The sequence below is a fragment of the Aristolochia californica genome, unplaced genomic scaffold (assembly GCF_029961685.1).
Source record: "Aristolochia californica isolate CCGP_79_NKW_82.1479 unplaced genomic scaffold, dmAriCali1.0.hap1 SCAF_5, whole genome shotgun sequence".
NCBI classification, from domain to species: Eukaryota; Viridiplantae; Streptophyta; class Magnoliopsida; order Piperales; family Aristolochiaceae; genus Aristolochia; species Aristolochia californica.
Window position 1 is genome coordinate 42,763,671 of NW_027182214.1, and position 26,217 is coordinate 42,789,887.

The following is a 26,217-nucleotide window of genomic DNA, read 5'->3' on the forward strand; positions in this document are numbered from 1 at the left end:
TCATGTGAGACTCCTATAAGACTCTACTATATTAATTCTAACTTTGTGAGACTTCTTACTGTTAGATTAATGTAAGACTCTTCCCTATCTATTGTTCAATTTGTTTGTTATCCTTTAACACTGAGTAAGTTTTTCTAACATAAAAGGTATTTTAGGAGGTTGCAAACAATGCCCCGCCTATTGAAGTTATTTTTGAAGTCCTAGTATTGGCTTCGATTCTATCTGTCACCCATTGTTCTTTTGGCCTTTTTTTTCTTGGGGGTTCTACCCTACAGGTAGGGTTTTCTAAAAGCAATTATCTTCAGTTATTTTTTTATCCATTTGGTTTGGAGGGTAGTTTATTATTTGTTAGGGCTTTGTGTGTTTTTGCTTAAAACTCTAATAAGGGGGGAATAGAATACGAAAATTTTGCATTGATGAAAACAAATTTAGCCAAAGAAAATTAAAGGCTAATAATCTTTTTATTTGCAAACTAAAGTTACAAACTTAAGAATGAAAGAAAATATTGAAGGATAAATATGAAAAAATCTTACATGACTTTCATAGAAACGAGTATCATGGGAAGAACACGTAGCCAAAGAGGAATTTTTGTTTATATTAGAATTATTAAAGAATTATACTTTGAATATATCTAGCATATGTGTTGTTAAATTTAACTGAGATTCTATTTATTATCTCTATTATAAATAAAGACATAGTGTATTCAATTTACAATAAACAATAAATCATTTTATTCTTCAGAAATTCTAACAAAAGGAATTCTAACTGAACTATAAAGATACAAACAAGTCGGATGTAACAAATCTTAGCTCATGTAAATCAATGGTCATGTTCTATAGAAAAATTGGGCTCTGGAGGTTTTTGTAACTTCAGCTCTCGACCACTGTCACGAGTCCTGTTGATACCCTTGAGAGCATTCACAGCGAACCTAGATGCATAGATGGTGGCTCGTAGACTTGAGAAACCACCACCCAACTCATTCTCACCTCTCATTTCTTCTTCTTCTTCTTCTTCTTCTAGTTCTGCTTCTTCCTCTCTTCGCTGAATCTCAGCATGTTTTCTCTTCAAGTATCTTCTCCATGCAGCTTGAATAAAGCGGGCAGCCCAAGTTCTCCACTGCTGCGAGTAAAATCTGAAGGTGTCTTGCACTGCCCTGCTATGAAGACGTCTAAACTGGCTTGCCACAAATTTTAGCTCTTCTGCAGTAAGTGCAAAAGCTTCAACCTCACTTAAAGCTTTTACAGTCCTCGTAGATGAAGGAAGGCTTGATCCAGATTTTGGATCAAGTGCCCATGTTAGAAGTTCTTCACCACAAAAATCCCCTTCTTTTAGTAATCCCCTATTAAAAAATCCGGACCTGCCACCATCTGTGGTGACACTCTCCAGACGACCTCGTATGATAAAGAGCATCTCATCCACTGGGTCTCCTTCTCTGACAATGTATGTGTGTTCAGTATACAAACTAGGCTTTAGCCGTTCACATATAGCATCAAGCAGTCTCTCGTCCATGTTATCAAATAGAGGGACCTGTTAGAACCCAAACATGTTTAGGATAATTGATCAGATGGCAGAGGGAAAGAAAACAGTAAGAAGAGAAGGATGCACTCACCCTTCTCACCAAAGCCAGACAAAGATGTCGCTTGATATCTCTTCTGAGATCCTTTGGTAGGCTCTGTACCAAGCTTTCTTCATCCACTCCTCGAGTCTCCAACCACTTGTATTGGTCATACCTCCGAACACGTTGCCTGAGATCCTGAGGGAGCAAGCGGTGATGCATCCACTGCTCAGAGTCACGTCTTTTCACTCTCATCTCTTCAAGCCTGATCGTTATTGATGAAAGGTAAGTCTGTGGCAAGTGAAAGATATGTTAAGAAACAAGTTTTACAAAAGAACACAAAATAGAAAGATCTGTTCAACAGTCTAGACTCTGTTCCTTTACCTGCATGTTGCCAATAAGCAGAGCAAAGAGAATAAGACCCAGAATAGCAAGGGCTATTGAAAATATGATCTCTCCTGGGTAAGTGCTAGTTGAGAGCCCCTGGCCAAGTGTACTGCAGACAGATTCAAACGAAGTGTCAGGGAGTCTTAAAGCAGAAATAAATCTCAACAATGGAGAAAACCAATTGGACAAACTGCCACTCAATTCTGAACAATAAATACATAAAGAATGAGCTCTTGGAGCTCAAGATGAGCACATCCACTGAAATCACCCACACATCAGGTGGAAGATTTCATTTGGAAAAGCTGTTGAATATTTCTGCATGCCAGCAGACAGCCTGCTCAATCAGCCAACAAACTACAAAGAGGATCATGGAACCATCCTCTGCAAAAGACCTCCTTTTACTAATGAAAATCTGTAGTGCACGTGACACATGTACATGCATCCTGGGACCTCTCAGATGAAGAATCATCATATTGGATAATGATTGACTAACAACTCTGCAGAAACGCAGTGTCCAACTCATGTGATTTTACCAGTTAGCCAAAAAAATTGACCAAATGAAACTTATGTTAACCACCAAAAAGATTTTAAGGTTTACCTCAAATTTTGAAGTCCCCACCACAAGCAGTAGAAATATTTGGACAGAAAATTTCCAGGTTCAACAATTCTCGATTTTAAAGCCTGAGCATATATCCCAAAATTAAACGGAGCATCATCACGAGCAGAGCAGTTGACACTCAGAGCTAGACTGATTTTTTTCCATTCATCATAAGCTTCCAAATGCTCAACACCACAGTATAAGTAATTTGCGTTACAATTGCCATGCCCTCTGCAAACATCATTCCAGCATGCATCTACGCGCTCAACACCCAATAAATACCAGAAAGCACCAACTATCTGCAGAAACATTTATTTCATATCTTAAATATAAAAGGATATATTGTAACAAAGAGAAATACATGCAGTAGTATGATATTGACAGAAAGATTTTGCAGAAGACTAATTAGTTAATAATCATGTACACAGACATAGTACATATCATACAAGTAATTCAACAAGCATAGAAGCTATAAAAGAACCACAATCTATAAATGTTATGTGGCGGAAACATATAAAAAGATTACCCATAAGAGCAGCGATGTATAATTTATAGTCACCAAAAATGCAATTCCAAAAAGAAAAAAAGGCTTCAAAGTTGATGCAAAAGCCCCTTCCCAACACAATTATTTGAACTAAGGCTGCTTTAGTATAATGCAACTGTCCCTGGCAAAATACCCCTGTTTTCTGTAGCAAGGAAGACAGATTTCATCAAACTATATCTATGACTCACCGTAAGACTATATCTATGACTCATCGTAAGAAACTCCCCTGGAGAAAAGAGTACATGAAATGAAAAGCGAGAACACAAAATAAAAGGGGAACAGAGGTCAAAAGGGAAGAGATGTTTCTACACTTCCTGACTAGAGGAACTGAAAATTTTATTTTCGTTATTTTGGTGGGCTATGTTTTTTACCAAGCTGTCTTCTGTGAGCTCTCGGCAGCCAGACATGCAGATGTCCTTTCACACATGACATTAGAAGTTTCTCCTTCCACACAAAATATCTGGACATTCTCAATCACTATACCCATGTGATTTGGGCCTTTGGCTCAATGGAAGCTTTCTAGTGTGAGGTCTTGGATTCAAGTTTCATCACGCGTATGGGATGTGCTTGCGTGTAATCAACGTTATATGTATATATATATAACCCATCCCAACCTCATAAGTAGTCATGCTTGACAAGTTGATTGCGTGATTTCAATTTACGTATCCGAATATCAATTAGCTGCTGGAATTAGAAAGGGAAAGGAAGAAAATAGAGAAGAAAGAAGAAGGATTGGGAAGAAGAAGATAGAGGAAGACGTGAGAAGGAGAAGAAGAAAGGGAAGAAGAAGAAGGGAGAAAGAAAGAAAATAGTAGGAGGATTTTATTAATTCATCTTCAAATCTGCAACCAATGTGCTGTTACAATCTATATAATAACTAAAATCAAAATTTAAAACTCAAAACAGATAAGGCCAATGTCTTATAAAATCCAGTAAAATCAGGAAATATAAACTAAAAATAAAATAAAAGAGATTATAAAAATAAATAATTTCAACCATAATGTGGTGGGTCCACTGGAGCCCAATGGGCATACTGGTGTCCCCCCACAAGTTTTCAAGATCTGTCCTCAACCTGTCTTTATCTCCTCTACCTATATCTTACAACCACAAGTATTGTGGTATTGGATGACTTAGTAGTGAACAACTACTTACACAGTCCTTTTTAACCACTAACTTATATCTAGATTTCTGAAGTCAAATGAAGAATCTAAAAGATAGTCTACACATCTGGCTCCACAAACCACCTGTTCTTTGCTGCCAACTCAGACGGTGCAGAGCCCCCATAATCACTTAAATTGTCTCTAAAGTGGCAAAAGAAAGTATATGTTGTAATGAAAGCAGAATGGAGAGGCCCACAATGAAGCTACATTTTCTACAATTTCTGAACAAATAAACTACAGGCATCAGCATAAGTGGTGTCCATTCAAAGAAACGTCTAATACCAGAGGAATATTGTTAGGCTCAACCTGCCAACAGGGAAATTCTCCAGCAAAGAACCACCATCAACTTACTGATCAAATGTTTTCCTCATGCATATTTCACCCCCTCCCCCAACCAAAAGAACTTATATTCCCACTCTACTGTCATCCAACAAAAAGACCTGCATACTTGGTACAGAAAAAACAAGTTTAAATAAAAGAATGAATAGAAAAAATTAACCCGCAGAGCTCAAACAGTTGTAATGCTGGTCGAGAAAAACACTTGAAAAATTAAGGATGGAATTAGAGCATTCGTGTCAAAGAGCCAAATGAATGAACAAGCAGTCAAGTGGAATTCACAAAGCAAAAACATACTTGCTACAATTGAAAGCTCTTACAAAATGGCTTCTTGGCACCACTGAGGCTCAAATCAAGTTGGACTTACATGACTTGCAAGCATGAACCAAAGCAGATAGTATGCTGCACCAGCCCAAGCAGTTTCAGCAAAGACACCAGCAGTCCGTTTGAGTTCTGAAGTTAAAGGTATAATCCGGAAAAATCTGGGAACATATTGTAGCAAGATGATGAACAGAAGAGCACTCTTTGTAGCTAATATATCTGAAGCTTTTGATCTTTGAAGGAACCTCCAAACAACTATCTGTTCAAAGTAACAATGCTTTGATATCCATTAAAGATTGAAAGAGTAAATTTCAGCAACTAAAACCTGAAAAGCTGTCATCAAATGGCAAAAAAAGTACATTTCATAAAATAAGAATAAAGCCAAGGCTTCTCAACTCACAATGAATTAGATCCATTCGTTTGAAAAAAGAAAAAGAAAACCAAAACTGTAATCTTAATGTGCTAATGAATCTGCTATAGAATTATGATGGGCTGTTTCTTTGCAGGATGTTATGGCAGGTAATGTTTTCCCTTTTGATGTTTATTGATTGAAAGAGTAAATTTCAGCAACAAAAACCTGCAAAGTTGTCATCATATGGAAAAAAAGTGCATTTCACAAAATAAGAATAAAACAATGGCTTCTCTCTAACTTACAAACTAATTAAAATCCATCTGTTTGAAAAAAGAAAAAGAGAAACAAAACTGTAATCTTAATGTGCTGATGAATCCACTATAGAATTATGATAGGTTGTTTCTTTGCAGGATGTTATGACAGGGGATATTTTCCCTTTTGATGTTCATTGATTGATTCTATATTTTTTTTTATTCTCTTTCACATTATAGGTCCTGTCAGGGCCGATTTTGTGTCTTTCTTTCCTCAATGAAATTTCATCATTCTCAAAAAAATAAAAAAGAAAGAAAGAAAGAAACTGTCAAAAACCATCAGAATAAAAATAAGAAAGATTTAGAGTTCTTGCCACAAACTATAAACCCTCAAGAATTGAACAAACCAAGAAACACCAATTATATTAGAGTTGTGCTAAAATATAATTTTATTAGCAGACTTGAAAATCAGAGTGGAGAATCAGAAATCTGAGAGAAAGAGATGAAGTTTCAACCCTTTATCGCCTATTAATAATGTTGTTTCACATCAAATTATTTCACTCTATTTCACTCTCTTAGTTTTAGTGGGTTCAACAAAATTATAGAATTCAACCTCCCATTACACATTGAACTCCACTAGTTGACAAGTTCCCCTATAATATTAGGACTCTTACAAGTCAGAAAATATACTCCAATGGTTCCCTTCATGATATATGTCATAGATGCCCAACTTGACACATTTGCATGCACTGCTTTTTTGTAGATTGATGATAATAGAGCTGATACTAGTGAGCTTTGGTAAATATACACCTTCAAGCCAACTCTGATAAAAAAAATGCACTAAAGTGCTGACTTATACCACACCTTGTCTAACAAGAAATTCTTTACAAAGATTCTCAACAGTATATGGCAGTCTAATTGTATCAATAGAATATTATGGCTTTGCAACTACCAAATAAATCCTTGGATCAATTTCATTAACCTCATTATGGCAACTCCCCCTCAAGCTAGAGAATACATAAAAGGGAGTCCTCGCTTGAACCAGAAAAATTGAATGAAACATAGTGTGAAGCTTTAAGTTACTCTCAATATTTAAATTGTTTAATCTCTACTTGGAAAGCAACATCATTTAAAAAAAGTCTACTTGGACAGCGTCTATGACAGACTGACAGATCCATGTTTGTAGTCAAACTATACATCAAACTTCAGAGAATATAAAGATCTGCAACCACCAATTTATTCCTCATCATAGTGGCTAATAAAACATGGGCGACAAAAAAAAAAAAAAAAACAGAAGAAACTCGGTTAACGTCATAACATGTCAAACAAGATGAAACATCCCATGGTTGCTTGACAATAGCAATGGAAGTTAGAATGGCACAGTACTATATTAGCTGCAACTCATCATTATGATAAGCAAAGGGGTAAATTCAATTGATTTAAAACACAATAAAATGGTTGTTGACAGAACTTAGCAAAAATACTAAAAAAAAAAAAAAACAATGCCACATCTCATTATCACATGAAATAAAAAAAATATTCCTTCACAGTTTTTCACAACATGATTTTGGCTGATTTAACCAATCATAACAAAGGTGAAAAGGACAAAACCGAAAAGCCACAGAAACAAAAAGAAACCAGATGTAAAGAACTTAACATAAAACAAAATAGAATGCAAGGTCTTGTAAACAAAGCTCAAGAGGCTCAAATGATTTCCCTTAACTAGATTTCATGCATTAACAGACATGGCTGAAATTCAAACAAACAGTACAAAAAATGAGAGCATCTTCAATTCCCAATTGATAAAAGTGCAAGAATTAAATGGACGCGTCTATCTTAAAAGAGATAAAGAATTTGAGGCCACATGCTGTCTAAAAGTAAAACTTCAAGCTTAATGGGCATTTAGCATTTTCAAAAAAACTTTGATTCAGAAATAATTATCTGAAAAAAAAGAGATTCAGTAAATAACATTTAAACATGATGAATTGAGAAATGAGTTGAATTTCAAACCTGAGGAACAGGCAGAACAGCTAGGAAGTCTACAATGAAGAGTCTTCTCAGGTAACGTTTTGCTATCTGAGGAGGGTCAATCACTAGTTCACCTCTACCAAAAACTCGGGAAGATGGAGCAATATAAGCGGTACGGAATTGGAGGAACATGCGGATAACATAAAAAGCATCAATTACTGTCCGGAGAGTCGTAGATGTGACTGCTAACTTCCAATCTATCCCAAGGCAACTTGAATAATTATCAACCATTGGGAGAAAGAAAAACAATGGATCTACTGATACAGCCAGGATACAAGATATTACAAAAAGTCTATTCCATATTTGAAGGAATTTATCTTGAGGATTGAATATCTTCTTTTCGGACACCTTAAGATCTTCTGCAAAAACTGCCTTAGAAACCCCAAACCGAAGAGAGCGGCCAATTGACTTTAGCCGATCTGAGCCCTTTCTCATCCCTCTCCTAAATGACTTAGATGGTTTGGAGGATCTGGGTCCACGGCCCAATCCCTCTATGCCGAATCCACATCTATTCATACCAGCCACATCAGATGAAAAGGACGCTGTGGAGTCCAAATCATCCAACCTAATGAAAAAAAAGAAGGAATCTCAGCATCAGCAATGATGGGTTTCATCAAAGAAGCAACTTTTAAAAAGGAACCAGAAAGAAAGGAAGAGGACAGATAAATAATCTAGGAATGAAGGGATTTGATGTGCAAACACAAACTACACGTCATCATCCAAGGATTGAAATGTCAACAGCGAAGAACTCAATGGCATAAATCAAACAGCAAGCAACTGTAGAGGGAAAGGTTTTTGGAAAAAGGCTACTAAAAAATGAACTTCCATATGCAATGAAAAGTCAATTGCACAAATAACTCCACCCATGATTATTCAGCCATGGACAAATGTGTAAACACTATCAGTTTCCGTATATAAACTTAAATCAAGTAATAAGAATCAAGATACCTCACAAATTTCTCTTTGTGGCCCCCCATATACTGTGATTTGTACCCACCGCAATTGAACATTTTGCACAACCATGTAAGCTACAGCGGACATAAAAAGCCATATATCATTTTCACAATGGCATCCACAGAGCAGACTAAAATTCTAGTTCAAAGTTGTAGTGGTGTATCTGATATCAGAAATATTAAACCTCCTGCACCAACAATGCCCAGCAGATGTAAGAAAGAAAGCTGTGATCTCAACCTAATAAATAGTTACCGGTGTGTGTATGTATATATATATATTTAGAAGATGGTATAAATGGTATGCCTCTCATGCTTTCTTTAAATTTTTTTTGAACAATATGTCTCAAGTGATTGGCAGAAGTCATAAAAATTTACAAGCATTGTGTTCGAAATATTTAAGGGCCTTACCTTGGATTAAAACTCCATACACAAGTAGGTAGCACCTGCTCTAGTCTATGTGAAGTCACTTTAATTTGCAGCAAAAAAGCCATGTAAACAAGTATCTTAGACCCAAACAACAAACAGAACAAATATACGAAACCTCCCATACAAAGTGGAACTTTCTCTGATAAAATCACAAACTATTTTTGAAGGTTGATCTTTTCAGATCCCATTCAAAGCAGAATGGAAGAGAATTCATGCACTGACTGCAATACAGTTAGTACAAGGCTGATGATGATTTTTGGTTGAGATTGAGTAGAAGCACAGAAAAAAATTAGTTCCAATAACAAAAGTTTAATGCATTGAAAGCACCACCTAAATGAGAAGGAACTGAGTAGAGGGAAAGAAAAGGGAAATAAAATGGCCAGTTTTTCGTGTGAAAAAAAAAAGTCTCTACGTGTACTAGAGAAACCTTTTCTTTATCTTCAGTGTTTTTGCTACTTCTTCTCCAGCGAACAAACTGAGAGATAAACTTTTTTTTTTTTTTTGAAGGGATAATAAACATAATAAACTCATTGACATTCTTTAACCAATTTATGAAGTGAAGTTTGTTAGGTAAATTATGTGCAGCTATAACTGACATTTAAATCCATGTGAAGCTTTCAAGAAAAATAGTATGCATATCTAAGTAATAACAAAAAAAGTTTGAAGATGGCTACCCAAGCTCTCACCCTTCCTCAAGATTATAGGGGCTGCCCCTCTTATTAATCTCTTGTACTTTCATTGCCTTGTTTTAGTCTCTCTCTCTCTCTCTCTCTCTCTCTCTCTCTCTCTCTCTCTCTCTCTCTCCATCCATCCATCCATCCATCTACCCATCCACCCATCCATCTATCCACCCATCCATCTATCCATCCATTCATCTATCTATCTATGTATCTATCTATCTAATCTTTTTTCCCCTTGTTTTTTGTGGGGGAGGGGGGCTGTGCCTCTGCCTCTTTTTCTTTTTCTTGTCTCTTTTACCTTGATATAATTTCTCATCATTCAAAAAAGAAGTGCAAAAAGCAAACAAATCAACACCAATTTTTTTAAAAAAGTTGCAATAGAAATCTCAAAGCCACTATGAAAAACAAGAAGTACAGAGCAGGCAGTATACTATTGTTCTGGTGGATGGAATAAGGGAGGGAACAAAAATAAAAGCCAAGAATAAGCCGCATTGACAAATTCCAATGAAAATTGACCAAGGGAATGACACAAAGCAAAACTCTACATATTGATTGGATAAATTAAATAAGAAAATAACTCAGCCTAGTGCACCAATAGGGTAGATGCCACTCTAAGGTCCTGTGTTAGTGCACTCTGAAAGTGAAAGTAAAGCACTAGTGAAAATAACCAAAAACCTGTTAGTGTGCATTGTAAGTGGCGTGTGAAAGTGAAATCACTCCCTAAGGCTAGTGAATTCACTTGCAGTCGCGTGCTCACTCTTTCTCTCACTCTTGGTTTGCTCATTCTGCCCTCTCACTCTTGCATTTAGATATTATAAAATTAATTATTTGTGTAAGTATTTTATTTTAAATATTTAATTAAATTAACAAATCTTAATTTACTTTTTATATTATTTATTAGTTAAAAAGTTGAAATTTATCTTAGTTTATTAACAGAATAGTTAAATAGAATCATGTTATAAAAATTAAATCAATCAGAATAATTTTATTTATATAAATTCATGATTTTAATATTATATTTATAATTTAAGAGTGAGAATTTAGATATTACAAAAGCAAAAATTTGATTAAATATTTGGATATTATGAAAGTAAGTATTTGTTTAATCATTTTTTTACAGATATTATTTAAAAAAATAATAAATTTTATTTTTATAAATTATTTATTAATTTAAAACAAGTTAAATTTTTTTTTAGTTTAGTCAAATAAAACTATTTAAAATAAAATTTAAATCTATTCAAGTAATTTTAAATGATCAAATAATATTTTTTATATTAATTCCTTATTTTTATATTATATTTAATGACTATTTTAAGAGTGAGAAAATAGACATTGTAAAATTAATAATTTGATTAACATTTAGATATTATAAAATTAAGGACTTTTAATTATTTTATTTTATATATATTAATTAAATAAATAATTTTAAATTATTTTAAATTAATTAATTTAAAACAAAGTAAATTATATTTTAGTTTAACTAAATAAAGCTATCTATTAAATCCATAAAATTAATTTGGTATAATAAAATACCCTTTTTTATTTACATAAATTTATTTTTTTATATTATATTTAATTAATATTTTAAAAGTGAGAATTTAGATATTAAAAGTAACAATTTGATTAAGCATTAAGACATTATAAAAGTAAATTTTATTTTAAGTATTTTATTTTTATATATTTAATTAATTAATTAAGAATTTATTTTTTAAAATTATTTATTAATTCAGACAAGCTAAAATCTATCTTAACTTATTAAGAAAAAAATTAAATAAAAACTATCTTATAAAAGTTAAATCTAATTTATTAATAAATTTCATATGTACTTTTCACTATACACTAACACAAAAAATTACATTTCACTATATTTTTTATTGCTCAAACAAAAAGTATTTCGCTTTCACTTCCATTTTCACTAGGTAATTCATTTTCAAAGTACACTACCCTCCTACACAAGATTTAGTAAAGAAACAACGTCCAAAGCCAACAACCATCCCATGAGCATTTTTATGGTATGAGAATGAGACCATTGTAGCAGAAGATACAAAACTCACATACTGCCCTAGATTCAACAACAGGCATTGCAAATGCAGCTCAAGAAAGAACCAACAATTCTCATTATAACCAAATCGAATTGATGCATGAAATTAGAGAGAGTGAAGAATATGAGAAAGCATCACCTGCTTGTTTGTCGTCTTCGATTTGTTTTTCTTCGCTTCAATCACTGTAGAATGAGATCCATTTGCATTAAAAGGAAGATGGAATAAAAGTAAAATGCCGTAAGGTCAGCCATTAACAGGGAAGAAAATGCAGCAGCAAGTATCTCGATTATACGGAATTATGTATTGTGGAAAATGGGAATTTTGGGCAGAGGCGTTCCTTTCTTCCATGACAAGAAGAAAAGAGAAGGTCGATGTCATACCATTCCCTATATTTAGGAGCCACTTCCATCAACGGGGCAGGTCTAATCTCGCTTGCGAAAAAGCAGACCCATGGAGGAGACCTGCTATCTTTCTTCACGATAATGTCCAAAAAATCTATCAAAATGCAATTCCCATAACCATCGTCTTCGAAATAGTCAATCCCTCCGCTCCCTTCTCGGCCTTTTGTCGACCATTAATCCTTCCTTCCTATCTTCTCTCTATAATCGAGAGAGCTCCAACCAACGAACCCGTCGTTTGATTTGACTCTCGTGGCTTCCGTTAGTATATTTAATAATGCTAAAAATAGTATCTGCAACTGCATTGACCTAAATTCTCAACCCATCTCTCGAGGAATCAAATGCCTTCGACTGAATGAGTTGATCTAATACGAAAAATCATATGGTGCTAAACGAAAAAGCCCTTTCACATATTTCGACTTTTCGTATTTGATCAGCCCTCCTAATCTTAAAAAGATGTCCATATGTAAGCTAAGCATATTCATTTACATCACAAATTCATAATATAATCAAAGGGAAAATTGAAATTACCAATGGGATTCACAGCGAAGTTATACACGTCTAATTGAATCGAACCAGGAAAAGATTTGATCGACAATAGCTCTCGTCACAAGCAGGATGAAACCATTGAAACAACTAAAAGGCCTGTAAGACAGGCCTCTTTCCAAGCCTCTTGATCTCCTTATCCATTTGACCAGTGAGCATTAAACCAAACATTTTGCAGTCACAGAGGAGGGACCAAAACGGATGACCGAAGGTCGCCGGAACATTCCCTTCGACGAAGAAGTGGCTGTACCAAGCAAATCCGTAGGCAAAGAAAGGAGCGAGCAGAACAAACCACCATCTGACGATCAAAGAGTTAATCAACAAAAAAATGGCGGTGAGGGTGCCAAAGAAATGCCAACGACGAGTCAAGGACTTAGAGTGTTGGCTGACGTAGAAGGGCCAGAACTCTTCCAAGCTTCTGAAGTTCATGTCTTTGAGAGAGAATCCTAATATCGAACCGAGGAGGCGAAGTTACTTGTTCTTCTGGGATCTAGCGATGGGTTCAAGAAAAAAGCCCTAACCCGTATTGGATCTGAATAAGGCGAATTTTTGTTCTAGTGCGGGTTCAGACCACTTTGGGCGTCGACTGACTTCCTCTTTCAATAGAACAAAAACTCAGAAACAACCGAATTGGGTCTGTTTTTGGAGTTCCCAACAGATGGAATACAAGGAAAAAACCTGATCAGAGTCTACTCTGCTTTCCGATTCTTTTACTGATTGATCTTTCTTCGACTGATCTGAATATCCGATTCCTTTCGACGATTCTGCTAAGATAATATGCTAGGAGAATCAATCAAAAGGAAGTGATACCCTTGCGCACCTTTCTCGACAGAGGGCCAGGGTTTCGGCGAAGAATTCAAGGAACGTCGATGTGAGTTTCTGAGAGCGCCACAATACTAAAGTGAGAAAGAAACTTAAGCCACAAGCAAGTGGAGACGATTTGTCTGAGCAGTTCTTACTTGGTTTGGCCCAATCATAGCCAGAATTCTTCTGTAGTAACGAGTCTTGAAAACCAAGTTGCAGAAGACGAAGTCTGACCGGTGAGTGAAACGATGGGCATTTGACCGGTGAGATTAGAGTTTTGACTATATCATATTTGGATAAATGATGGCTCAAAATCAACTTGAATGTAGATCAAGTTTGATTATAAAACCGATTACTTTCGCTGGTTTGCTAATGATTTGTGCACAATATTACCCTTTCCATTTACAATCAGGCGAGCCTTTGCGCCTCGCGCAAATTTGGCGGTAAAAACAAAAAATAAAAAATAAAAATAAAGCAGGATAAAAAAAGAAACTATATTGCGCGGCAATCGTCCCAACTCCTAATTTTCGAAGGTTCTGATCGCGAGGTCGCCGGTGGAGAACCTCCCTGATTGGCGAGAAGAGTAAGAAGAAAACTCCACTTCTCTGTAGTTTCTTCGAATTTCCCACAAGATTTCCGCGCATTTCTTCATCGACGGTCTCGATTTCCTCGAAGGCGCCAAACATTCTTGAGCCAGCTCCAGAGCCTTTTCCACTGCCGAGGTTGCAGCCGGGCTCCTCTTCAGTCTTGGATCCATTGCTAAGATTACGTCTCCGTCATCCAGCTTTTGCATTGCCTGCACAGGTACGTATTCTAGCCTTGAGTCATTCATTCTTTTTTCATTGATGACTTTCAGGGTTCTTCTTACGAAAGGTCTGGTCTATTTCGTTAGTTATCTATTAGTAACTTTGCTTTGACCAGATTGACATCTAGGTTGTAGTTCGGGAAGCTGGGGAATTTAAATTCCTTTTTTTTTCTGTTTTTTTTTTTTTTTTTTGCTCCCTCTGAAGTTTTAGGAGTTCTGTCCGACTGGTAAAATCGCGATGAAAATTTATTATTTTTTCAAGTAAAACTTACCCATCTAGTAGTTACACGTTCGTTGAGATCCCTCTTCGATTCGATCGGGTGCCTTCCTGTCATCAGTTCCACGAGCAACACGCCGAAAGAGTACACATCGCTCTTTTCAGTTAGTTGGTATGTTCTCAGATATTCTGGATCTAAATAGCCTGCAGTTCCTTTAATTTGTGTTGAAATGTGAGTTGCCCCTGGGTTATCTGGGGCCAGACGGGCAAATCCAAAATCAGCCACTTTTGCTCGGAGGTTCTCCGTAATGAGGATATTCGAAGCTTTTATATCCCTGTGAATGATTGGGTGATCTGTGGACCAGAACCAAGCTAGAATCAGTCGTTTTATCACTTGTACACCTGACTTGGAAAGAAAAACACTCCCTGACCATTAATTCCTTACATCTCAGATTGCATAATAAACCAAAATCACAAAACCATAATGTTATGTCTCCATAATTCTTGTATGAAGATATTTGGTCATGGTTAACACACCAATCTAGAAATGTAATCTACATATCTAATGAAGTCCATGGATGTTTATACTTTCAATTGATGTTTTTACATGGTCTACATTATGTCTAGGTCCCATCCAACTATGCATACCCCTCTATGATCCCTTGATGACCTACTTATATTGTCATAAAAGAGAAGTTTTAGATCATACCCCTCTATGATCCCTTGATGACCTACTTATATTGTCATAAAAGAGAAGTTTTAGATCACAACCTGTATACATGTGCAGATAGGTGACCGCATGAGCTACATCAGTGGCAATATCCAGCCGTCTTGCAAGATCCAGTCCATCTCCACATGAACCTGCAAAGTCCTTTTCTGGTTATGATAAGATCTTTATCATACTAACACATATATTCAGAGGTAACAGGAACTAGTTTGACCGTTAAACAAATTTTCAGGTGCGTTTTCTCTCTTCCTACTGAATTCAAGAATTGCTACAGTTAATATACAAGCAATTGGGTCGCAGCCTATTTTTGTGAGACATTTTTTGGGAACGCTCGATGATTCTAGTAGAAGTTTTGGCTAATGTATTCTTAAGTCTGGAGAGTTTATATGTAGTTTATCAAGCAAATTTAGTGCTACTGTGATTTGTACAACTATAAATTAGATTCCAGGTTTCTGAAAAAAAGAAAGAAAGTAAATCAACAGTGTGAAAGAGTGAAGAAAATATAAAATCTCCAACTAGGATATGTAAGATTATGAAAATTCTCTTAGCTATCTTTCCCTTAATGTAGATGTAGATTTGATCCCTTCTTATTGAGACAAACTACTATAATGTTTTTATAGACTTCAATTAATTCTTTAAAAAAAGGATATTGGTGATGACCTGAACTGAAAAATGAAAGCAATATAATTTAGTAAAAATTGTAACAAGAATAAAATTTGATTTATAGCTTACCATCCAGATGGTCCCGGAGAGACCCATTTCTGACATACTCAACCACAATTAATCTTTCATCTGCATGCTCCAGATATCCAAGAAACCTTACGAGATTCAAATGTTCAACCTTTGAAAGTGTTTCAATTTCATTTTTGAACTCCGATGTCAAACGCTTGTCATGTAGATTCTGTGGCAATGTTCAAGTTAAAATAATTACTTAGCAATGTAATTGTTCTTCAATAGCCTTTTGATGATTGAAATGAGTTGTTAGGCATGAATATTGATTAAGGGGGGTAAACAGAAATGCAGGAAGTTTAAAAACTCTTTGTTGGTTCTTTGTATTTGTACCTTTGGCTCATACCTTTTTTGCTCGTTTTATTGCAATTTGAAGTCCATCCTTGAGCATCCCCTTATAAACTATCCCAAATCCACCTTCACCTATTTTATTTTCTGGAGAGAAATTCTTCGTAGCCTTGTAAATCTCTGCCATTGTGAATTTCATTACTCCAGATCCTGTGGAACTATTTGAATCCAAGGATTTAACTCTTTTGGAACTACTACTGGTGCTTCTTATTGATGTATCTGTTGAGTCTGAAGAATATGTAGAAGAAGTGATTAATACATGCACACATTTACATTTTCAATACTTCAAAATGAAACAATCTTCTTAATTGCTATTAGACAATAATTCAACAGCATGCTGCCTTGATATTTCAAAGTCCTATAATGAGCCATTGGACGATAAAAAAACATGAAATAGTGTTTACTATTTTAATATTTGACTACTTTTATCAGATATTTTGGCCTATTTCACTGATGGAACTATCGCAGCTTGTCCATGCATTGTTTTTCAGTTCACAGTTAGACTACTAATTTAAAGGTAATGAAGCAGAAGAGTTCTTGAGAAATCCCTGGGTTTTCCTTGACGACCAAAACTACTGCTATGTACTTGGACCGTAGATCCCAAAATGGAAAATGAAATTCCAAAGCTCTTTTCTTGAGTTTGACTGCTTCAAGGATCTGGGATAAGTTAAATTACAATTAGGTGCTGAAAAACCTTGTTATGAAAAAGAAATATCTGCAGATGCTCATAGAACACAACTGGTGCAGATTATAGTCATGCAATTACTGATTTCAAGTTGGTACAGGTTTTGGGTAGGACTAGATTTATAAATGAAAATAAACTGAGCTGCTAATCCTCTAAGCTTAACAACCAACTAACAGAGTCCAGCTGAAACAGTGAAGATTTTGAGCAATAAAAAAGGCTTGTCTTATCTAAAAGGATTTTTGAAATCCCTTGGTAAATATCTGGTTTGAAGAAGAGAAGATTGAACGTACTGGAACTGTCTTTGACCTGATAGAGATCCCTCCCATATACAACTTCTTTGACGGCCGTTCTTGGGCGGAAACAGAAGACAAATACATCAGCTGCTTCTTTGACAACGATTTTTACTGAATTCGAAAGCATCTTGCTTTGGGAGGAACTGCTGGAGTAAGCGGTGCTAGGAGGTGACTGTGAGAAATCCAAGTTGGGTGGCTGCTTCCTCGTGTGACTGGATTCTGGTGCCGAGCTACCTCTGCTGAAGAGACGGCGAGCTAGAGTTTCCATAGTCAGACCTGATTTTGGCTCTGGTTGGGAAGATGAGGTGTTGCAGTATGGGACAGGCTCTTCTTATACATTGCGTGCAAGGCCAGGTCAAGCCAGCTTAGACCATTTCTTCTTCGAAATCATTAGTCAACTTCCCAGTTCCCATACGCTAAAAGGTAAAGTTGCTGTGGTAGCTGGTTTCACTCTTCAGATCCCAGATTTCTATTGGCGAGCGTGCTGGATACATCTTTTGCCCAAATTTCGATGCGACGGGTCTTCTCGCAGACTTTTTCCGATGGTTGGGATTGATAGTGATGCTCAAGTGATGAAATCCGCCAATAGGAAGACCAATTCAAGGGAAGAAGTGTTATTCTAGTAAGACGAAAGAAGCATAAAGAACACGTAGTACAGTGTTCCTTTTTGAGCGAATATGTATTATTACATGCTGGCAAAAAGAATTGGGTCCCAAGGAATAAAAGAATGGGAAATTAGTAGAAGACTTGATCTCCTGTGGCATAGACGTTCCAGAAGATGGTGGTGACGAAGTAGAGGACAGCTGTGACCGTCAAGAAGGCCTGAAATGAGCCCAACCATTGGACGAAGTATCCCGTGCCAATGGTGCTGATGATGGCAGCCAGAGTTCCGAATGAATTTGAAATCCCTGTTGATGGAATCCAGTGCATAAGATCAGAATTAGAGCTAGTTGTTTCTTTAAGAAGACGAGATGATGACATACCATGGAGAAAGCCTGCATATTGAGGAGCAATGTCCTGAAAAACAGAGAAAGGGATCAGAGCTGAAGATTTCAAATTTGCTGCTAAAAAAGGTTGGATCAATTTTGTTTTGTTTTTGTTTTGGAAGTTCTTAAAGTCTGAACAACTTACTTGCATGTTGAGTAGAAATCCTGCTTGGCTAAACGAACTTAAGCTCAAAGCAACAGTCATGAATACGGCTGCTACCTCCGGTGTCTTGGCGAAGTTTAGAAAGAGTAATGATACTCCAGGTCCGATAAAGCCGATTGACTGTTGGATTACAAAGAATGAAGTCCAAGATTAGAACTGTCATAATCATTCAGGTAGGGATAATTTTGATCCCAAGCACCCATCTTAGAATAAAAATATTTCCAATTTTTGTATAAGTTTCATGGTTGTTGACCTGCATGATCTTTCTGGTTGTTGTGACCGAGTAGCCGGACCTGATCAAGAAATCGGAGGCTGCACCGGCAACATACCCTGAAATTGCCATCACGCCCCAAGGGATTGCACTGAACCACGCGGCTTGTTTCAGATTTACATCGAAGATCTGCATTCCCACATCGCAGTACACTTCATCTAGGTAAAAAAATCTCTTCTTAGTATAAATCCCTTGACTGTGATCCAACGAGTGGAAGAAATACTCACCGTCTTGAAGTACACAGGCATCCAAGAGAGTAGCACAAAGTAACCCTGAGTGAAAGAACTCATCAGAATCTAACGTCAAACAGGGTTTGATAATATTATTCAGCCAAATTAGGTTAGCTTACCCAGTTGTTGGTCACATTAGCAAAAATAATAGCCCATGTCGGGAGCTTGGAAAGCAGTCGACGAAGAGGAAGCTCTCCCGGCCGCTGCGGCAATGGAGAATCGGTTTTCCCACTTTGGATTAACAGGAGCTCGGTTTTGCTAATGCCGGGGCTCTTCCAAGGATCGCTAGCGACTCTGGGCACCCAAATTGACAGCCAGAGGATCCCCAGAGACGCGAAGAGAGCGAAGGGACCGGAAATTCCAGTATTTAACATGATCAACGGGGAGATCAGCAAGCCCATGACGTTGCCCAGATGAAACCCCGCCATGGAAATGCCCACTGCACTCGCGCGTTCGTTGCCCGGGAACCACCTGTTCTTCTCTCAAAGTTAGTGCTTCTGGGTGCAGATGAGACATGCGGCTGTTATCTTGTATTTATAAGGAGTTATACCCGGACAGGAGAGTGTTCATGGAGGGCAAGGCGACGCCGGAGGCCAGGCCGAAGAGCGCACGAGCGGCGAACAGCGCGGGGGTAGAGTTGTCTGCAGCCAAGGGGGTGAGGAACGTGGCAAGCGACCAGATGGCGACCCCCCAACCCATAACCTTCTTCCCGCCGTATCTATCCGCCAGGACCCCGCCTATTACCGACGACACTAAATACCCCCACAGGAAAGATGACTGCTTGCAGTTCCATCCACAAGAGATAGAAGAAGAAATTAAAAAAAAAAAAAAACTGCGAATGTCTAGATAATACAGATTTCTGGTTCCGGATTGAAAAAAACGGTTAAAAGGAATCTTCAAGAATATTGAACTGCAAGTTGTCTCGAATTAAAAGCTTATTTCTTGTGTTCATCGATTACTGTTTGTGATAATGTCTTCTGTCTTCTCTGTTTTTCTTTCTAAAATATCGTCCTTAGATGTAATCGAACTGCTAAACTAAGGGCTATCCGTCTTATTTGAAATTTTCTGAAACCGAACAGGAAAATTCAGGATTATAGAAGAATGAAGACGAACGAGAATCCATAAAACTTGGGAGTCTCAGAAGATCAGAGGCCGAAAAGAAAAAAATATAGGGAGGATTGCAATTGAATTAATGAAAAGAGAAAAGTCTCAGGAGGTCTGACCTGAACGATTCCCAGAAAGGAATTAGTCCAGCCATGTCGAGCAGCAAGAGGAACAATTGCGACAGACATGACAACTCGGCCTGCATTAGACAAACACATTGCAAACGCCAATAGAGCCACCACCTTCATCCTCTCCGGTATCTGAAAACCAACTTTCTCTTCTCCACCTCTGGATGCTATTCTTTCTATTCCCTCCGCTCTGCAATTCAATCTCTTATCATCACTCCGTACCTTCTCTCTAATACTCCTGACCGCATTTCTTTCGTACTCTCCGAAATACTCTGTTCTTCTCTTCTTGAAATCGAAGGAACCGATCCTCGGACACCGATAGCTTGATCCGAGTCTGGTTCCAATCCGATATCTTTGATGGGCATTCCCAGAACCGGACGCATTTGCTCGTGGGGAAGGGAAATCATATGAGAGGACTACAGATTCAAGCGACGCCATGAATGGAGCTTGTGGAGGGAGACGAGAAGACCCGTCCAGGGGACCAGCTCCCAGATGTAGTTTCTGGGTTCAATCGAGAGGTGAAGGGAGAGAAGAAGCGCAGACAAGATGTTGGGTTGGGGATTGGTAGGTCGATAATACGGAAGAGAGAGGGGCATTGATGTCCATCGTCGAGGCAGTTGCGGACTCAGCGGCGAGAGGATCCCGGGAGGAGATGCGGTGGCGACGGGAGAGCATGGCATTTGAACTAAGAATCGATGGTGACGTGCACGCCGGGATTACTCGTGGTCCTTGCTACAGGCCACACGTCGGAGAAAAGGCGCCACGTTGGAGATTTCAATTTTCAGGTTTGCTAGCGAAAACTTAGATTTAAAGTTCTGCCATATGGGTACAAGTCATGCGTTTTATTTTGTTATTAATTATATCTAAATTATAATTCAAGAATAGGGGAAGGTAGGAGATCTTTATGCTAAAGAACAATATCAAACAAAAACTATTTAATAGTCCATGTTGTTGGCCAAACAGGTCAATCCATAACTGAAACAAAAAAAAAATTGGCCTTTTCTTTATGTAGGGTTTTCACTCATTCTTTGTCCTCTTCTTACACCTACCATGTAATGCTTTTAAGATTGTATCTTTCTCTCACTTTCTACCTAATTCTTCAATTTTCAAATTTGAGCACAAGAAGACTTTGAAATTTCATGACTGAGTTGTTGTAGGAGCCAAAAAACATTTTGAGTATTTATAGGACCAAGATCCAATTTGAAAAAGTAGTTGTTCTTATTTTCAAGTTGATTTCTTCCTCATGTCAAAATTTGATGAAAAATATAAAAATTTCTCAAAATATTCTAGTCTTTCTGTTTGTCATTTTGGTAGGTCACTTACACATTTTGAAGGTCTATAACCAAAGATATTGCCTTTGGAATAACTTAGGATTCTATTTTAAGAGTTTGAGGTTGAAATCATTTACTTTTAGGTCGAATCCTATATGTTCCAACAATTCTTTAGAGTGTCGAATCCTTTATGTGACTCAAATCGCATGTCTTCTATTTCCTACAAGGGTGAAATCCTTAATTAATTCAAAACTTACTATAACTTGGGTTCAATTCTATGTTCCATTCAATTGATTGTATGAGCTCTTGGAATTTACCTATAATTTGTATTAGTTTTTATTTGATTCAGTATAGATAGTTCTAATAAAGAAAAAATACAATTATTTTGCTTTGGACTTGCTTTAGAACCAAGCTGCAAACGTATACAAAACCGTTTATAGTTGGTCGCTTACGCCGAAGAACATCATCTTCATCGATCTTCTCTCACAAATGCTCAGACAACCACACACTCAATTAACGGCCGCAGTTCACTTCAGCCCCTTTTGAATTCTATCCAGAGAGGTGCCACACGTCACCTCCGCAGCTGCTTATCTGCTATTTTACGCTGTGATCACCTTCCTTCCGCAGAGAGAGCCAAAGTGCTGCAGGGAAGTACTCTTTCTGCATTTCCTCTCTGTGGCTCGGAGCTCTTCTCTCTAACATGGAGACTGGTATCACTTGTTACTCTCGTGGGGCGGTGCTGCCCAGCGTCTCCTCCCGGCGCTCCACGGCCATGGCTTCCACGCATTCTCTTTCCCGGTTTCTCACCTCCAGGGTACTTTACGCCTCTGAACTTGAGTGGGAATTCATGAACAAACACTAATAAAGATCTTGTTTAAACTCGCTGGTGCTCAAAAGAGAGTTCATTCACCACAATTTAATTGGGTTTTATGTGATTTAGCAAAAGACCCAGTAGAGCATTTATATGGATCTCCTTTTCTTGATTTCCTGATTGCGTTGATTGATCTGAACTGGTACTGCAGAACTTGAAATCGAGCTCGCTTTTCGGGGAATCGTTGCAGGTGGCGTCGAAGTCTTTGCCCAAGGTTTCAAAGACGAGAAGCTATTCTTCTCTTGTCACTAAATGCGAAATTGGCGACAGCCTGGTAAGCTGCCGACTTCATTTATATCCGGAAGTAGTTTGCGAATTTGCTTGCTTCAAATCTGGTAAGCTTATTTCTGCTTTCTACTTGATGACTATTCGTCGCTTGCCTTCAATCGTGTCATATTTGTTTGAATTAGTTGGTTTGGCTTCGTTTTTCATGATCGAACCTAAGGAATTGGACACCTTAATTCAATACTATCGAGAACAATAATAATCGCAGAAGAATAAACAATCAAACACAAACATACAATATTTATACAGGTTAGCCTCAATGTGAGACTACACCGTGTCCTTCCACCACTGCAATCATTCACTGTGTGTGTGTTTTTTACCTCTCTCATGCCCCAACTCATGATTGTCAATAACCCCTTATGACGGTGCCCCAAATACTGTGAAATTCTTAAACTATCTTTAAATAAAACAACACTCGATCATCGTGTTAACTCTGTGTAATATGTTAATTAGACTCTATAACCTAACAGCTACTGCATGGTTTGGATTTGTTTTTGCAACTGAGTTAAAATTTGGGAACCATTTATGTGACAGGAAGAGTTTCTGACTAAGGCTACTCCAGACAAGAATCTTATTAGGCTCCTTACGTGCATGGGAGAAGCTCTCAGGACTATTGCCTTCAAAGTGAGGACTGCCTCATGTGGAGGAACGGCTTGTGTAAATTCGTTCGGAGATGAACAGCTTGCAGTTGACATGCTTGCAGACAAGCTCCTTTTTGAGGTCTGAGAAAAGCAAATACCTTCTCCATCCTCCGTTAAGCTTTCAATTCCGCAAAGAACAAGCTTCATGATCAATTATTAAACTCTGTGAAACCTTTCAGGCCTTGAGTTACTCGCATGTTTGCAAGTACGCTTGCTCAGAGGAAGTGCCTGAGCTCCAGGACATGGGTGGTCCAACTGAAGGTACAGAGACTGAACATGCTTTGAGGCTCAAATTCTTCAAGAGAAGAAGTGGGTAAATGTTAAGACACTTCTTCTGTTTGTTGTAAGACAGGTGGGTTCAGTGTTGCCTTTGATCCCCTCGATGGTTCCAGCATAGTTGACACAAATTTCACTGTTGGAACCATATTTGGTGTTTGGCCTGGGGACAAGTTAACAGGAGTAACTGGAAAGGATCAAGTTGCTGCTGCTATGGGTATCTATGGACCTCGCACAACTTACATTATCGCTCTGAAAGATGCCCCGGGAACCCATGAATTCCTGCTTTTGGACGAAGGTTTGTCCCTTTGCTTCTTATGATATCATCTGTTTTCTTTACTGTAACTTGTTGTGTCCTAGTTGTGAACTACATTTGAATGCTGATTTGGTCAGGGAAGTGGCAACATGTTAAGGATACCTATGAGATTGGGGAAGGAAAGATGTTTTCTCCGGGGAACTTAAGGGCTACATTTGACAATCCAGACTACGATAAGGTATAGAGCTACTACATTCCTAAAATTAGGATTTTGTTCCTCAGCCCCTTGAGGATCTGCATATCTGCCATTTCTAGTGGACTACTCCAACTATTGCATCTTATAGAAGCTCCTTCTTAGAACACGTCTTTGCTTTTATATCATGGTTTCCTTAACTCTGCAAAATTCATTTCAACAGCTAATCAACTACTATGTAAAGGAAAAGTACACACTTCGGTACACTGGAGGAATGGTACCTGATGTCAACCAGGTCTTCCCATTTCCTAAAATTTCACTTAGCTTTTGACTTTCAAACTCAACTTCTCTTTTCCATTGATGGGATGTACTGATTGGGATGTCTTGGCTCTGCAGATCATGGTAAAGGAAAAGGGTATCTTCACAAATGTGACTTCTCCAACATCAAAGGCTAAGCTAAGATTGTTATTTGAAGTGGCTCCCTTGGGGTTCTTGATTGAAAAGGCTGGTGGGTACAGCAGTGATGGGAAGCAGTCTGTGTTAGACAAGGAGATTGTCAACCTCGATGATCGGACACAAGTGGCCTATGGATCCAAGAATGAGATAATCCGGTTTGAGGAAACTCTATATGGTTCCTCCAGACTCAAAGCTGGTGCACCCGTTGGTGCTGCTGCTTAATAACACACTACATTGTCCCCAACCCTCTTTTTTCAGCTCAGATCATAATTATTTTTTCTATTGAGAAGTATAATGTTCTACAATGGATTCGATTTCTCATTTTACATCGATATGAAGATGGCTGAAGAAAATTCTCTTACCTGCTGGAGAGAACTTCTGTACACCCTTCATATGAAGAGATAAAATAGTTGCAGGGAGCTCCTCAAAAAGTACTAACTGTTTAGGGTCCATATGCTTTACTCCCCAATGTTAGTGGAAGAGAGCAAAGGGTGCTGATAGCTGATTTGATATGGGCATTTATCTTGGAGGGCAACTTCATGTAGAACTATAGATTGTTCAAGTATTAAGTGCAGAAAAGAATCAGATTTTGCTCCTTGGCTTCACAGAGCATAACTGTTGGCAACTAGCAACGAGCTCTCCTGTTGTTTTGTTTCTCAAATGGATACTGGTATTCGAATAGCTTCCGTCATTCTTCAAAAGTTTAGCAGTCATCTCCAACTCGTCCTGTATTGAACAAAAAACAGTAACATTAGGTGTCATTAGAATGAGACTCGAGGAGAATTGCAGTGCCATTTTGGAAGAATCCTGGGCATCAAACACATCGGAAAGATGCGAAGAAAATTTGACTTTTAAATTTCCTTCTTACATCAATCTTCGGACTTGACAGATACTGAATAGACAAGTTAACAGTGACCTCCGCCGGAAGCCCATAAGAGAGAACTGCAGAGCCTCCGGCAACATCAACTAAGTCTGCAATGGCACCAGGAGACAACGTCCCTCTGCTGTCCTGCAAAAGACGAATACCATAACTATTCGTGCCGAGGACATCTACCAACAAGAATTAAATCAACAAACAGAAGAAGACCCATCATTTGATTGGTTCATATGCTCCCAGCAATTCAAATCAAATTCGCGCAAAACACTGGGAGCAGAATGCCTTATTTTTTAATCTGTAAATTATATGAGATCAATTTATCTGAAGAAGGGAGAAGTCCCCAGAATCAGGAAACACAGAATGAAGATTCTCAGTGATTCGCATACCGTGAGCCGAGGGGGAACCTTGAAAGAATAAAAAACGGCACCCGGCTGGATCCGATCAATTTTGATGCCACGGAGGAAGAGACCTTCAAATAAGCTCGGGAACTGCTGTCGAGGGGGCAGAGCATCGAGTTTCGATACGGCATCCGCTTCTTCCTTTCTCAACGACAAAACCAGCTTCGCCTTCTCCATTGCTTCTCTATCCATTCCTTCTCTGTGTCTTCAAACCGTACAAAAATTCCTTCCAATCCTACTCTATTCTTCTGAGCTGAGACGAAAAAGCTAAGGAAATATTAAACTTGTCATGATGCTCACTCCCGATTAGGAGAAGAAATCCAGAATCTTTTCGAGGTGGTTGGGGGCGGTGAAATTCTACTTTGACCCGGAATAATGTCTCTCTCGCATTATTCCCCCAGGTTCGACGTCAAATAGAGTGAATAGAACGAAAAGTGAGGGGAAATTGGTTCAGACGTGGGAGCAGCTGATTCGTTGATCTGAACGGCCAATTCAAAATTGATAAGTGTCATTTGCAGGAATAGACCACCATAGCCGGTTAGTAGACCTTTGGGGGGTGTTTGGCATGTTAGTAGACTTTGGGGTGGGGGGGTGGGGGGAGGGATGGACTTCACCTATATTACTTA

The 26,217-nt window shown here is 37.9% G+C and overlaps 6 protein-coding genes across 9 annotated transcripts; 1 reads left to right on the plus strand and 5 right to left on the minus strand.

The window, feature by feature from the left end:
* Positions 1–806: 806 nt before the first annotated feature.
* On the minus strand, positions 807–11,967 carry LOC137965583 (probable cyclic nucleotide-gated ion channel 5). Its single transcript, XM_068811851.1, has 8 exons — positions 11,772–11,967; positions 8,481–8,673; positions 7,515–8,097; positions 4,948–5,160; positions 2,541–2,839; positions 1,940–2,051; positions 1,610–1,846; positions 807–1,527 (listed from the first exon to the last, which is right to left on the minus strand). The coding sequence occupies exons 2-8, from the start codon at positions 8,540–8,542 to the stop codon at positions 820–822; spliced, it is 2,214 nt and encodes a 737-aa protein (XP_068667952.1). The 5' UTR covers positions 8,543–8,673; positions 11,772–11,967; the 3' UTR covers positions 807–819.
* Positions 11,968–12,537: 570 nt separating this feature from the next.
* Positions 12,538–13,662, minus strand: LOC137966470 (uncharacterized). Its single transcript, XM_068813095.1, has one exon. It carries the CDS (start codon positions 13,004–13,006, stop codon positions 12,668–12,670), a length of 339 nt encoding a protein of 112 aa, XP_068669196.1. The 5' UTR covers positions 13,007–13,662; the 3' UTR covers positions 12,538–12,667.
* Positions 13,663–13,695: 33 nt separating this feature from the next.
* Positions 13,696–17,678, minus strand: LOC137966467 (calmodulin-binding receptor-like cytoplasmic kinase 2). Of its 3 annotated transcripts, none has more exons than XM_068813088.1 (6): positions 17,183–17,678; positions 16,206–16,435; positions 15,863–16,031; positions 15,175–15,264; positions 14,459–14,757; positions 13,696–14,177 (listed from the first exon to the last, which is right to left on the minus strand). In XM_068813088.1, the coding sequence occupies exons 1-6, from the start codon at positions 17,451–17,453 to the stop codon at positions 13,902–13,904; spliced, it is 1,335 nt and encodes a 444-aa protein (XP_068669189.1). In that variant the 5' UTR covers positions 17,454–17,678; the 3' UTR covers positions 13,696–13,901. The 3 variants fall into 3 exon arrangements, with proteins under 3 accessions (XP_068669189.1, XP_068669191.1, XP_068669190.1); XM_068813090.1 differs by having other exon boundaries at positions 16,206–16,864; positions 17,199–17,285; XM_068813089.1 differs by having other exon boundaries at positions 16,206–16,864; positions 17,183–17,270.
* Positions 17,679–17,920: 242 nt separating this feature from the next.
* Positions 17,921–20,526, minus strand: LOC137966471 (probable anion transporter 3, chloroplastic). Its single transcript, XM_068813096.1, has 8 exons — positions 20,059–20,526; positions 19,386–19,612; positions 18,955–19,306; positions 18,833–18,877; positions 18,588–18,734; positions 18,317–18,454; positions 18,169–18,202; positions 17,921–18,093 (listed from the first exon to the last, which is right to left on the minus strand). Exons 1-8 carry the CDS (start codon positions 20,503–20,505, stop codon positions 17,921–17,923), a joined length of 1,563 nt encoding a protein of 520 aa, XP_068669197.1. The 5' UTR covers positions 20,506–20,526.
* On the plus strand, positions 17,961–24,538 carry LOC137966468 (sedoheptulose-1,7-bisphosphatase, chloroplastic-like). Of its 2 annotated transcripts, none has more exons than XM_068813093.1 (8): positions 17,961–18,258; positions 22,361–22,483; positions 23,029–23,214; positions 23,315–23,396; positions 23,488–23,709; positions 23,805–23,905; positions 24,084–24,155; positions 24,257–24,538. In XM_068813093.1, the coding sequence occupies exons 1-8, from the start codon at positions 18,157–18,159 to the stop codon at positions 24,536–24,538; spliced, it is 1,170 nt and encodes a 389-aa protein (XP_068669194.1). In that variant the 5' UTR covers positions 17,961–18,156. The 2 variants fall into 2 exon arrangements, with proteins under 2 accessions (XP_068669194.1, XP_068669193.1); XM_068813092.1 differs by lacking the exon at positions 17,961–18,258 and adding an exon at positions 21,973–22,152.
* Positions 24,539–24,898: 360 nt separating this feature from the next.
* Positions 24,899–25,943, minus strand: LOC137966469 (uncharacterized). Its single transcript, XM_068813094.1, has 3 exons — positions 25,580–25,943; positions 25,185–25,325; positions 24,899–25,042 (listed from the first exon to the last, which is right to left on the minus strand). The coding sequence occupies exons 1-3, from the start codon at positions 25,781–25,783 to the stop codon at positions 24,899–24,901; spliced, it is 489 nt and encodes a 162-aa protein (XP_068669195.1). The 5' UTR covers positions 25,784–25,943.
* Between the last annotated feature and the right edge of the window lie 274 nt (positions 25,944–26,217).

Coding starts and splice junctions, on each gene's coding strand:
- LOC137966468 (XM_068813092.1), top strand. CDS start 22,039: ATGGAGACTGGTATCACTTGTTACTCTCGTGGGGCGGTGCTGCCCAGC. Junction 22,484..23,028: donor GCGAAATTGGCGACAGCCTG/GTAAGCTGCCGA, acceptor TTTATGTGACAG/GAAGAGTTTCTGACTAAGGC. Junction 23,906..24,083: donor ACAATCCAGACTACGATAAG/GTATAGAGCTAC, acceptor TCATTTCAACAG/CTAATCAACTACTATGTAAA.
- LOC137966471 (XM_068813096.1), bottom strand. CDS start 20,505: ATGGCGTCGCTTGAATCTGTAGTCCTCTCATATGATTTCCCTTCCCCA. Junction 18,878..18,954: donor CTAATGTGACCAACAACTGG/GTAAGCTAACCT, acceptor TCTTTCACTCAG/GGTTACTTTGTGCTACTCTC. Junction 18,735..18,832: donor TGCCTGTGTACTTCAAGACG/GTGAGTATTTCT, acceptor GTGGGAATGCAG/ATCTTCGATGTAAATCTGAA.
- LOC137966470 (XM_068813095.1), bottom strand. CDS start 13,006: ATGAACTTCAGAAGCTTGGAAGAGTTCTGGCCCTTCTACGTCAGCCAA.
- LOC137966467 (XM_068813088.1), bottom strand. CDS start 17,453: ATGGAAACTCTAGCTCGCCGTCTCTTCAGCAGAGGTAGCTCGGCACCA. Junction 16,032..16,205: donor CAATAAAACGAGCAAAAAAG/GTATGAGCCAAA, acceptor ACATTGCCACAG/AATCTACATGACAAGCGTTT. Junction 15,265..15,862: donor TCTCCGGGACCATCTGGATG/GTAAGCTATAAA, acceptor AGGACTTTGCAG/GTTCATGTGGAGATGGACTG.
- LOC137966469 (XM_068813094.1), bottom strand. CDS start 25,783: ATGGATAGAGAAGCAATGGAGAAGGCGAAGCTGGTTTTGTCGTTGAGA. Junction 25,326..25,579: donor AGGTTCCCCCTCGGCTCACG/GTATGCGAATCA, acceptor CGTCTTTTGCAG/GACAGCAGAGGGACGTTGTC. Junction 25,043..25,184: donor TGTCAAGTCCGAAGATTGAT/GTAAGAAGGAAA, acceptor TGTTCAATACAG/GACGAGTTGGAGATGACTGC.
- LOC137965583 (XM_068811851.1), bottom strand. CDS start 8,542: ATGTTCAATTGCGGTGGGTACAAATCACAGTATATGGGGGGCCACAAA. Junction 1,847..1,939: donor TGCTTATTGGCAACATGCAG/GTAAAGGAACAG, acceptor CACTTGCCACAG/ACTTACCTTTCATCAATAAC. Junction 1,528..1,609: donor GTCTGGCTTTGGTGAGAAGG/GTGAGTGCATCC, acceptor GGGTTCTAACAG/GTCCCTCTATTTGATAACAT.